A 13,381-nucleotide genomic window follows, 5' to 3' on the forward strand; every position below is an offset into this window, starting at 1 on the left:
TCATTATTTTTGTGGGAATTTTTTGGGCAGTTGGGGGGGCTACTTTTAATTATTTTCATGTCTATGGTGGGTCTGTATCTTGCTGTTGCGGTGAGCTGTTGCATTTTTCTGTGTTTTTGTGTGTTTGCAATTTCAGCCATGGCAACGTGCTCCTGCCTAGTGTGAACAGTGTTCTAGGAGAGCTGACCTATTTTTTTCCTTTTTTTTCTGCATTCATGGTGTAGCTATGTGCTGCATAATGAGCATCTGTTTACCGATGGTGGTGGTGGGGGGGGGGGATATAGTGTAGGTTTAGATCTGCTTGCTGACTGTGAATGAAATTATTCTAGTTCCATCCAGACTCTAAGAACATCCATAACACATTATACAAAGCTCAGACACAAAGACAGGTACATATGCCTGCATTCCCTGACAGTAAGAAGAGATAGAACAATAACTTTTCACATTACGGAAACCTAGGCTAAGGGACACATGTAAGTCTATGAAAGCAGTACAGGTACATAAAGATGATGCAGACAATATCTCCTGGGGGTCGAGTTACCAAGTCAATAGACAGCTAACCCGGCCCCCAGAGAGGAGATCACATGTCCTATGACCACAAAGGGAAGGGGGAAGAGGAAGCTGAGTGTGGTCTGAGAGGACCTAGCGTAGAGGATTTTACACATCTAAAGCCAATAAGAATGAGAAAAAAACAGGGAAAGGTTGCAAGATATTAGACATAGGGTGGTATTGGCAAGGGGGATCAATTAGATATTGTTTTTGTTACCCGGATAACTTCTTTAATGCTACCATGTCATGAATACTAAAATAAACACCAAAATATTATAAAAAATAGAGACCTAATATAAATCCAATTTTTTTTTATTCCATGTTAAAAATAATATCCTAAAAAGAAATACATAATGGCGTTTGAGAAATCAGAAACAATGATATACAATGATAGTAAACGTGCTACAATGCTTAAATGTCCAAAATTAGCATATGCATCTAAACAGAACATATATTATGATACATAATGGCAAAATATATTGTGTACAGGATTGCACAGATCACGTCACAAAAGAATGTTTCCAGCTTTTAAACAGTACAGTATGGTCAATATTGTCACCAGGTGTCTTTGTGAGGTTTTTGTCCAAGGTCATGTTGTACCATTTAAAAGATGCTACATGTTTGTTGATGTAATCCCTCTGTACATAGTCTATATTCATGTGCAATTCTGTACACAGTATATTTTCCAATTATGTATCATAATATATGTTCTCTTTAGACACCGGTTTACACTCTTGGAAGGTAGATCTTTTGCACATTCACTGTAGCACTTTTAGAACTATGTATATCACAGTTTGGATTTCTTTCCTCAAACGCCACTGCATGGGTGTAGTGTTATTGCCATTATGAGAATTAAAGCATTTTCTATGTTATGGAAGCACAGACAGATATATAAAAGGTACCATGTGCCTCTTTGCCCAATATCAACAGGACCAGCAAGAACATGAATTACAGATGATAGCTTAATTTTAAAACTGGGTAAATATAAATGAAGGTCACTTATATTAGACATACTACCCTATATGCCCCAAGAATTTTTTAAAATATTAATAAAGTCTTCATCAGACATGATGCCAATGCTTAGTCCTTCATAATAATCTTCAAATTCACTGTAGGATACTTCCCGGGGATTACTGCAAGCATTCTCCAATGTTTCCAAAAATGTTGATTTGATTTCCTCCTCTGATGAAGAACCTAAAAAAGTTTATAAAAAAAAAACCACTGTGACTTTCCTTTACAAGCTTACAACTGTACATATAAACATGATGTTGCATAATACAAATGGCAATGTTCCTTTACTCCAGGTCTCATGGGCCATAAATAGGCTTACAGGCATCCAAAGCATATGCAAATCACTTCCAATTAAATGTAATTAGTAATGAGTTTATGCAAATTGGATACATGCAGGGAGATGTTAAAAACTTGGCCTCCGTGGTCCACCAGGGATTTGGAGCTAAAACACATTGGTATATGGAATGACATGATTGTAAATGAGCATTCACAGAGGTTTCTTGAAGGCACAATAAAGAAGTTGCACCATATGTCTAATATTATGCTAACATGCTGGATTTTGTTTTTACAACAGAATTTGGAGGACAAAGAGGTAATTCATCATTAATTATTCACATGTATGAATCAGACTGAAAATCTTTCAAAGTAATGTAAAAAGCTATTTTTACTAATGAGTGGGAATACTTGAGCTTCCAGCCTTCATGACTGTCACATGTGACAAGTTGGATGTACAAACTGGATTTCATGGCAACAAGTATCTTTAGACCACAGTTATTCTCCACTAATAACAGGTAGATCACATATTTTTGTACACAGCAGGCCTATCCTTGCCCAGTATTGTTATGTCATGAAGTCATCACCAATGCCTCCGTTTTCTTTTCCTCTTGTTTGCCATATGCTTCACTCCCTCCCTTCTATATCACCCATGTTCTCCGCTACATTTTTGTAATTCACCACAAAAAAATCCACAGTGAATTGCCCAGAAAAGCTAAGGCTTAACTCCATCTGAGAAGAAATGGTGAACACTTGATAAGAAAGTAGCAGAACATTTCTTTGTACATAGATCTAAGAGGGACTTAGGTTATGTTCACACATTGTATTTCCGTCAGTCTTTTTTCAAGAAAAACCAGGAGTGGGTTGAAAACACAGAAACTGTGCAAATCTTTCCATTATAATTTTGCCTTGTCAGTTCCACTCCTGATTTTGGTTGAAAAAAGACTGACTAAAAGACTGATGGAAATACTATGTGTAAACATAGCCTTTACATTTCGCCCCTGCAGTTTTTTTTAATCCTCTGCCTATAAAACCACTATAATGAGCCGTCATTTCTGGATTCCTTTTACACTCTACCAAAGGTTTAAACCAAAAGTGTCTACAACATGTTGTCTATAGCAACCAGATATTTTCCAAGCAAGTTTAAAAATGAACCTCTTCCCCAGCATACTTTCTGGGCCTTCATGCCCAGTATTTTTGCTTTTCCTTGGTCACCTCCCAAGCTGTGTAACTTTTTTTGTAAAATTTTCCAATCAATATAGCCATATGTGAGTTTTTTGTGGGCTTTTATTGGTACCATTTTGCAATACATATCACTTTTTTTTATGTTTTTTTTAAACATTTTTCTGAGAGGTGGATTAACAAATTTCAGAAAACCTATCTTATTTATTTATTTTTAAATAATAGTCTGTGGGCTCCCCTCTTGATAGTATGTAAGCTGCGACCAGGGCCCTACCTCCTTATGTATGGATAATTATATGTATATCTCTGTAATGTCTCCTTTGTCTACGCATGTACCCCCAGAATTGTAGTGCTGCGTTGGCGCTATATAAATAAAAATTATTATTATTAAAAAATTATTATTATTATTATTATTTTTAACTGTATTAACTATTCAGGATCAATAAAATAATTTTATTCAGGTCGTTACGGACGTGGCAATATCAAATATGTGTATGTATGTATGTGTTATGTATGTAAAGGCAAAAGTATTGTTTATGGCGGATGGGAGTGGATTTTTCTTTATAATATTTTATTTTAAATACTTTTTTTTGTCCCCCAAGGGGACCTTTACGGTGATCAGTAGTTCACTGCTATAATACACTGCACTGGTCCTCTTGTGTAGTGTACTGGGCCTGTCAACATAATGCTGACAAGCACTATACCTGCCCATGCTGCAGGCATGGACCTCACAAGCGTGATTTCAGCCACATGCATTTCTCTACATGTAGAAACTTTGTCTGAATCACATTTTCATGGTTTTAAACTGCTTAAAACATAAATTTCCACATTGAATGAATTATTACAGCAGTCTGCATATTGTCTGAAGGAATTCTCACCACAGGATTGGTAGATTGTTAGGTAATAGCTCCAGGCGTCACAGCTATAACAGACCTGAACAATACCATCACACCAGACCTGATCACACCTCCCCCCCTACCCCCCTCGAAAAGACACCCGATTTACTGGCAAGTCTGACCGGCAGATGGGAGACTAAAATAAAATAAAAAAAGTTGTTTTCCCCCAACTTCCTGATGCTGCACCCCCCCCTCCCCCGCAAGGTGTTGCCCTAGGCACCAGACCACGGGTGCCTAGTGGTAAATACAGCCCTGCATGTCGTGTTTATGATCTAACTGCAAGCATCCTGCTCAGGGGACCCGCACTGCCTTTTTTTCACCTGCTGTGAAAAGGCATCGGTCTACAATAAGTTCCCCTAAAGTGAATCTGTACCACCGGACATGACATCCCAAACCACTGGTACCGTTCTACTATCTCACTCAATCTATGCCTGTACTGTACTTCTTCACTACCATGTGTCGGTGGTCACCGGGAACCTTCTCTGAGGGTAGCAACCTGGGAGTTTCCCGCAGCAAAGCCCATCCGGCCTTGCAGCAGGCTCTGGTGAGAGCCGTGGGATCCTAACTCTGCTCCTTGGAGATGGTATGTCAGCACTCCTGGAAGATCCAGGGGATCCACCCCCTCCTGCCTTGGCCCATCCGTTACATGGAGTCTCCAGAGTTTTCGCAATTACTGACTTGAAATTTTGTCTAGATCCCCATCTCACACATCCCTGTCCCCTTTCTCCACTCTCCCCCTACCCCCCCCCTTTTCCCCCCCTCACTTCTCTATCCCCTCTCTTTCTTTCTTCACTTTCTATCCTGTTCTTTTTCTTGAGATCTAGGTTATAATGCACTTATACATTTCTGGCCTGTGGACCGTTTTTATATTTTAATGGATTTGTTTACAGTTCTAACAAGCTGTATACTTGTATTTTATTCGAATCGTTAAGCTTTACTATCGTTAAATTCTACTATGGTTTGAAAAACATATAGTTTGTATGTACTTGATATGAAAAATGTCATTATGCTGATGTCATTATTTATCATTTTGTTTAATAAAAACAGATAACACATAAACAATAGGTCATTTTCTGATGACACATTTCCTTTAAAAGTGGAATCACACATATTGTTTTTGATGCAGTTGGAGGAGCCAAAGCCAGGAGTGGATATAACAAGAAATAAAGGTCATTTTTTATGGTTCCCATTTCTTTTGATACCACTCCTGGCTTTGAAACTGACAAGCAAAGCCTAAGATTTTTTCACATTTTATGTAAAATTCTAGATATTCTGGATCTAAAAAAAACACGGCAGCCTGAAATCTTTGTTACACAAAACAACAGCTTGAACTTAGTTAAATTGCTGCACACCTCAGTGTGCTTTCCTGTGGATATTTGTAAATGCTACTGAATCTTACTAGCAACTTTGGCATGTAAGCTTAAGTATTGTTTAGGTAGTAAGACTGCTGAGAGCATGTAGTAATTTCTGCCATTCAGAATGACCAAATAAGAAACCATTGTTGCCGTCCGTTTTAAAAGGGAACTCACCTGCCAACACTTGTGGATGTTTTTTGGCGCAGTAAAACTTTCTAATGTCTACCATGGGCACCACACCAGTTTTATTAGGGTCCAGTTTCATAAAAGCCTACAGAAAAGACAAACAATCACATAAAAATATATATATATATATTATATATCATAAAGAAAAAAATAAATGGAATAAAGGAGAAGAACGGCAAAAAAAATTATTTAAGTATTGTATTGCCCCCCAAAAGTTATACAAATCAGTAATATGCACTTAGAATATGCTTTTTTCTCTGCACTTACTACTGCATCAAGGCTTCACTTCCTGGATAAAATGGTGATGTCACGACCCGACTCCCAGAGCTGTGCGGGCTGTGGCTGCTGGAGAGGATGATAGGAGAGGGATGCTCAGTGTCCCTGCAGTGCCCTGTATCCCTTAGTGTCCCCCTGCCATCATCCTCTACAGCAGCCACAGCCCACACAGCTCTGGGAGTCGGGTCATGACATCACCATTTTATCCAAGAAGTAAAGCCTTGATGCAGTAGTGAGTGCAGGGAAAAAAGCACTTTATAAGCATTTCCCATAATAAGTGTATATTGGTGATTTGTATAACTCTTTTGGGGGGACAATACAATACTTTAATAAACGTTTTTACCGGACCAGAGATGTGCATTGGACAAGCTTGGACTGCATAATAATTGAGCCATGTTAGGCGGTATTCACCCTTTTTTGTGTTTATGATGTGTTTTTGACACAATTTTCACACTATTTTGCAGCAAAAGGCGCAGTCGGTAAAATAGGGTCATTTTTGAAGAGATTTTGTCAACATTGCAGCAAATGTTACAAAAGTTGCAAAAGAATGCCATGTGCACACATAGCCTAAAGACTCAATAAATAAGTCTGCATAAACAAGGTCAATGCTTGCTTGCTATCAGACCTGCTTGGCCTTTTTAAAATTTCCTCGGACACCAGTGCCCCTGCTGTAAATGGAATTGCAGTGAACTCCAATTATGTGACTGGTCCAACCTAAAAGGGAGCATAGAGCTAAACCAGCACCTTATTCCCTTAATTCTAAGGATCAGTTGGGGTCCCAGGGGTCAGGCCCCTACAGATCTTAAAATGAGGGCATATTCCAGCAATATAAAATAGGAAATTCCCTGTTATGTAAATAGTTTTTTTTTACTTATCTTGTACTGACACTCAGTTACTTTATGTTTTTTTTTTTCATGTAAAAAGCTATATTTATAAATGTGCTGGTTTTATGTGACTAAAGGGAATACAGAGCTTTGCTGTTATATTCCACATAAAATAAAGAAACATGCTGCATGAATGCCATATAATGGAGTTAGGGAAGAAAAATTCCATAATGCAATATCATGCAGTGGCAGACCGAATATCAAGTGCTTCATAGTACAGAGCCAAAGGGACTGTGTTCCACTGTACAGATGCTTCTCTTATGTGGTTACAAAGTTGGTAATCTCATATATCTTACTGACATTTCTATCCCAAAGTTACCAACAGATGGATGCCCATAGTATTCATTATGATTAGTGTCTATTTTACGTATGAAGCAGTTATAAGTGGTGGCTAAGTAAACCATCCCTGTACACTTGTATGCATATGTGCAGGTGTTTTGTATGCTGTATAGTCAATAACTTAATATCAGTACAGGGATTGTTCAATGCTATTAATACCATTCATTTACTCTAAAAACATACACAATTTAGATTAAAAGATGTCTTGCTTTGCTGACAGACTGAAATGGTTTACTATCTGATTAGTAATTATACATGATATTTATGTAAAGTACATTACAGTACTTGACAGTTCTCTCCAGTGTGGTAATCATATTGTATCATGAGACAAACTGTGTTCATGCACATGTAATATACACTGGAAAATAAATGCGCAAATTGTAAAGCAAAACAACCTTCCGAACAAATGATTTTCTATACTCGTTCATTTCACCAATAAGAGCCCGGACAAAAGTTCCGTAGTCTACTCTTCCCTCATTATTTTCATCCAGAATCTGCCAGAAGGAGTCAAATATCTGAGAAAATAAAAGTTCACTTCAATACTAAATGTATGAAAACAAATATATACTTAATAATATCCTTATTTAAATAGCACCAACATAATCCACAAGAGAAGTAACACAATAAACTTTGATAAAAAGAACCAATGGACAAGGAGAAAGGTCCCTGCCAATAAGAGTTTATAATCTAAGGCTGGGTTTACAAGCTGTAAAACACCGCCATTCTGTGAAACGGCCAGGTCACAGAACGGCCGGTGTCAGTGAAGGTCATCCCGACCAGCACTGACTGCAGTACCGACCAGATGAACTTCATTTGTGCTGAACTGGGATTCCAATTCACCATAGCCGACAATATAGAGTGCAGCCAGAGCCGCACTTTACATTGTGTGACCTGTCAGTTTTGTGTGGCCGCTATTCAATTAAAGTGGCCGCTAGGGATCCTGTCTGGAGTTAAACTGGCTCAGTTGCCCCTAGCAACCAATCAGATTACACCTTTCATTTTCCAAAGAGTCTGTGAGGGATGAAAAGTGGAATCTGATGGGTTGCTTGGGGCAACTGAGCCAGTTTCACTTTACACCATGTTTGATAAATCTCCCCCTATGTGTATACACTCTGGCCAGGATTTCCATTGACTGCAATGCAACATAAATTTTCTATTAATCATGGCCGTTGTTGCAAATCGGCAACAGCAGTTGTGATTAAAAGAAAATCTCTGTTGTGTGAACATAGCCTAAAAGGAATGAAATGAGTGATACAATTGGAGGTCAGCGCAAATTTTATTCAACAGACCAGCCCTTGTCATGTCAAAGAGAATAAGTTGCATAAAGCAGTCACCCAGCAGTATCTATCAGATACCAGAGGTAAATTAGGGAGTTGCTGGATATGCCTACATATGACAACTAAGTATATGATAAACATAAATATGAAAGGTTAGTTAGTTACATAGTAGACAATGTAGTGTGTGCTATATAACACATCACTTTCTGTAATACAACAGACTAGCCAGCGGGGCATGTTAGAGAAGTCAATGAATGGCAACTGTGGTTATAGATTACAAATTAGATTTAGCACATAAGTATTTTCAGCCAGACAGTATTCCTTTGGGCATAACTCTTTTAATGGCCATTTCTCATTGTCTTTTAGGCTTTAGCAGAAATAAATCCTCCTGTATTATAAAGCAGTAAATTAAGGCTTATCTTAAGACCATATTTTATACAGTGAAACATTTATTTTCTGTCAAACTCTTCACGAGTTAAAAAAAAGTGTGCAATGTGATGTGTAACATGAAGTGCACAAAGAGACACAATAATGCTGAAAATATGTAATGTACAGGATTGTTGGAAAATCTCACCAGTAACTTTTAATAGTCAATAGGTGACACTGTTAGAGGGTCACCTCACTGTAAAAGGGCATGGGACATGTACTAATTGGCACTTAAAAGTAACCACTTTAGCATAAAGTGCATATCTTCTTTTGATACTGGCCAATATTTTTGAAAAATAGGGAAAAATTGGTGAGTACTAACAGTTTGGTAAAAATATTAACTAAAATAGTATATTAAAGAGGTAAATACTTTAAAAACATGTATATTCCTTTAAAAACATTTTAAGTGATCATGAAAAAATTGCATAACACAACGCTTGACCTCTGGGACCTCCCGCCTATTGTAAAAATAAAGGGCACTCTGGTGTAGTGTGGGGTACCTTTCTGAATTTGCTTTTGCACAGTGAAGTCCCCAACTGTAAAGGTAACTGCAGTGGTCAGGGGTTGCTTTGCAGGCCAAAAACAATAAAGGGAGAGCAACATTATACCATCGTGCCCTTCATTTTCATAATTGGTGGGGGGTCCCAGAGATCTACTTCAAGGGGTTGTCTAAAAAACTATTTTCAAAAAAGAAAAGTTTGTTTAATGAAATTTTTTTTTTAATTACCTGCTCAATGTCACTGCTTTCATCCCAGAGGCGCAGTCCATTTTTCAAACCATGGTCCATTGTCTGCACCAGTTTCTTAATCTGCAATCCAGCTGGCTCTACGCACTGAAGGCGGGCCCAGCACCCCCTGTGCACCTATATCTCCTCTCCTCGGTGACATACCTCAATTAGTATCAGATCTGACCGTGTCACAGAGGAGGGGATATCGGAGCACTGGGGGTGCTGGGCCCACCTCCAGTGCATAGAGCAGGCTAAACTGCAGATTAAGAAACCAGTACAGATGGCATGAACCAGATCGCGCTTTGAAAAACGGACCATGTCACCAGGATGTACGTGCGCAGGTGAAGACCAAAAGTGTGGACAGGTAAAATAATAACTATTTGGGCAATCGTCAGCCGTTTAACACTTCTTGACATAAGGCCCTTAGATTGCCACTAGGGATGGTCCGAACTCTCGGCAATGATTCCCACTGTCTGCCCTCTCCGTGGAGAGGGTGGATACAGTGGGAGGACCGCCTGGAAAACTGGGATACAGCCATAGCCATAGGCTGTATCCCAGTTTTCCAGGTGGTCCTCCCTCTGTATTTACCCTCTGCACGGAGCGACAGACAGTGGGAATCTGATGCCGAGCGTTCGGGTTCATAAGAACCCGAACCTCGGCAGTTTCGGACCATCCCTAATTGCCACTAACTTACAGTTGCAAAGGGCTCTGCTCTTGACAATAAGATTCAGAGGCTATGAATCTTCATCTATGAAGACTTTCTGCCAAAAAGACAGTCACATTGTTTTATTTTCTGTTCCTATAGCAGAAAATGAAATAAGCTACACAATGTGGTCCATTACTTGCACAGTACTAAAGAAAATCACAAGTACCTTTTCAGATACATCCAAATGGTATGTCTGAAGAGCCTGTTTGAATGCAGCTCTCCCTAAATATCCCGATCCATCTTTGTTAAGTTGTCTGAAGTATTTCCCTAATCCTGTTAAAGTTCTAACACCCCTCTTCTTCAACTTTTCCTTCATGACATCTACAAAAGGTAAAATAATTCACATGAGCTAAGATACAGTATTCATTGTAAACTGTAAATCAATTAAAACCACACAACTATACAAAGAGAAAATGGCAATACCAATGACATGATGATGTGGCAGATGACCGGAAAAAAGATAACTTTAATAATTAACGAAGGTCAGAAATTAATTGCTACCCACCTTGCACTGCCAAAAGAATGTTCTCATCATCATTCCAGTGAACGCCTAGGTCCCATTTGTCTCCCTCACAAATGGCCCTAAAACACAAATTTTAATGAAACTTTCTATTCCGTGTCTCAAAGGAAAGAAAATAAAAGAATTAAGAAATATCTCAGTAATGTATTTATTTTTATAGATATCCCATTGCTAATATACTACTAACATATTCCACAAAGTTGTACCCCAGTGTAGAGGAGTGAAATCCACATTTTACACATTATACTGTGGATTCAATACATATTAGTGGCAAAAACTGCATATGGATTTGAACTAGATTTTTTAGCTGCTTGTGCACTTACCATAAAAGATCATACACACAACAGTAGTACTACTCTATAAGAACTGAATTTTATTAAGCCATAAACCATCTATACAACATGATGGGGCCCTACTGCATCTCTATATTTCATATGAGTCATACATAAAAAAAAATACCAGCAAAATTATAATCCATTCCACCAAATCATGGAAATATTGTTTCTAGGGAACAGTATGTCCATAACACAATGCTGTGAAAAGTCACTGAAGTGCTATGTAGATGCAGGCTGTGAACCAGGATCCATGCATGCCGTTTTTTCACATCCAAGAGACCTAAAATGTAGTATAGATTCTATCTCTGGTTCTTGACTTTTCTGGTTCCTTATGAAAAATACAAATAGAGTCTGCAAAGATTGCACATGAGTAATACAAATACTAATGTATACAATTAGTAAGACTCAGGCCAGATTCACACAACTGTATAACAGCCTTAATTCTGTGTCTGCATTACCACCATATGTCCCAGCCCAACTGCATGTCTATATGGTAATTGTGGTTGCGCACTCCTCCCATTGAAAAGTCTGTGATGCAATCAAAGTAATTACTGCACTCAAGAATCGTCAATTAACTCATTATAGCTTTAGTACATTTACAAAGTTTGTTAGTATACCACCATAGGACGTTTTGGTCCTCGGACCTTTATCAACAAGGAATACATGGTAGAGTGTACAAAAAATAAGGGTAGATGGTGCCGATCTCAGTGTCAGAATGGTATGGGGTCAGCTTGTAAGCAGGAGTCTAAATAAGACTCATGGCCTAAGGGCATTTTGAAAAGATTTTTGATAACATCAACTTCATGTCCAATTACCTGAAGTGTCAGGATAATAGGGATTTATTATGATGTCAGAGTGGGCCATTACACTTATAGTCAAGACTTGTGGCATAATGCAGGATTGTGGCCCTATCACTCTCATGTAACACTGACCAAAGCTAGGATTTAAAGTGACTCTGTGCCCACAATCTGTCCCCCCAAACCACTTGTACCGTCAGATAGCTGCTTTCAATCCAAGATCCGTCCGTTCGGCTGGTGATGCATTTATTGTCCTAAAAAACAACTTTTAAACTTGCAGCTCTGTGTCAAATTGGCGTGGCCTAGTGTGTCTATGCCCTAGGCTTGCACCGCCCCTCTGTCCCTTCTCTCCGCCCTCTTCAACATTAGGAACATCCCTGGGCAGCTTCCTCCTATTCGTCACCTGTCTGAACACTGCACATGAGCCTTGACAATCCAACACATGTGCAATGTTCACACAGGGGATGAATAGGAGAAATGCTGCCCCGGGGCATTTCTAATGATGAAAGGGCAAGGAGAAGGGACAGAGGGGTGGTGCAAGCCTAGGGCATACACACTCTAGGCCACGCCAATTCGACACAGGGCTGCAAGATTAAAAGTTGTTTTTTAGGACAATAACTGCATCACCTGCCGAACGGACCCCAGGACAGATCTTGGATTAAAAGCAGCTATCCGAAGGTACAAGCGGTTGGGGGGAGGCAGATTGAGGGTACAGAGTCACTTTAAATGGGAAAAATTTGTTACAGAAAATTCTGGAACTAAAAAGTAGCTCTATCTATCTAAATGAACTTTTTCTGCTGGAAAGCCCATGTATTTTTGAAAGCCCCAATTACTGCAGATGAATAAAACAGTCGAAGACCTTTCTGAAGCAAATCCAACAAAGGTGACTTTTCCCCATAGACAAGAAATCTACCCAATATTATCATGTATGTACATGGTCATTTACAAAAGAAGAATTGAATTCAATAAATTAGAAAATAAGACGTAGTTATAAATTACATTTTCAATTACAGTGCATTCAATATGATGATTTGTTGTTTTATATATTACGCTGTGAACCATTATTTAAAGCTCAGATAAAAAATGAACCTGTTTCCAGTACATTACTGTTCATATTGATTCGTGGAGTATTTAGGTATTAGGCTGTCAGCAGTGACAGCGCAGTGCATTATAATTTAGTGGTGAGGTCTGTTTATATCCTTGTCTGGCCATGAAGTCGTCCAAGTTCTAGTAATTGGCGATGTAATTAGATTAATTATGCAGGTGCACTGAAAACAATGAGCCAATATTATTTGCCAGTTTCTATAAATGGAAACAGAACTTGAAAGTAATTGCAGGAAATACCATGACAGACACATGTTGTTCTCGCATTTAGTGTATCTGCATAGTTCTGCCTCAATAATAGAATAACAATAAATAATATTCATGATATGAAGGGTACAGCATACATCTTTTACTATAATTTTCACAGAAAAAAAACTCAACTAGTCTGTGTTCCTGAAAGCAAACAAATTTTAGAGCAAAGGACTCCAGCCATGTGCTTTTCTCCCAGCTCTGTGTCTATGGGTCTATACCTCTCTTCCTGCTCCCGGTTACTGGTGGTTGCTGGTCCCCACGTGCAGGGGCCCAGCACCGCCTCAGC

The 13,381-nt window shown here is 38.7% G+C and overlaps 1 protein-coding gene across 2 annotated transcripts in view; it reads right to left on the bottom strand.

The window, feature by feature from the left end:
• Positions 1-241: 241 nt before the first annotated feature.
• CAPS2 (calcyphosine 2) overlaps positions 242-13,381 on the bottom strand; it is a 79,115-nt gene continuing 65,975 nt past the window's right edge. For both annotated transcript variants that reach the window (XM_069975301.1, XM_069975294.1), the window contains exons 15-19: positions 10,593-10,669; positions 10,254-10,408; positions 7,347-7,466; positions 5,441-5,537; positions 242-1,743 (exon numbers count right to left, since the gene is read on the bottom strand). In XM_069975301.1, coding sequence (XP_069831402.1) covers positions 1,568-1,743; positions 5,441-5,537; positions 7,347-7,466; positions 10,254-10,408; positions 10,593-10,669 — 625 coding nt within the window. In that variant the 3' untranslated portion in view covers positions 242-1,567. The remainder of the gene's footprint in view (positions 1,744-5,440; positions 5,538-7,346; positions 7,467-10,253; positions 10,409-10,592; positions 10,670-13,381) is intronic.

Source organism: Dendropsophus ebraccatus, chromosome 1 (assembly GCF_027789765.1).
Source record: "Dendropsophus ebraccatus isolate aDenEbr1 chromosome 1, aDenEbr1.pat, whole genome shotgun sequence".
Classification (NCBI taxonomy): Eukaryota; Metazoa; Chordata; class Amphibia; order Anura; family Hylidae; genus Dendropsophus; species Dendropsophus ebraccatus.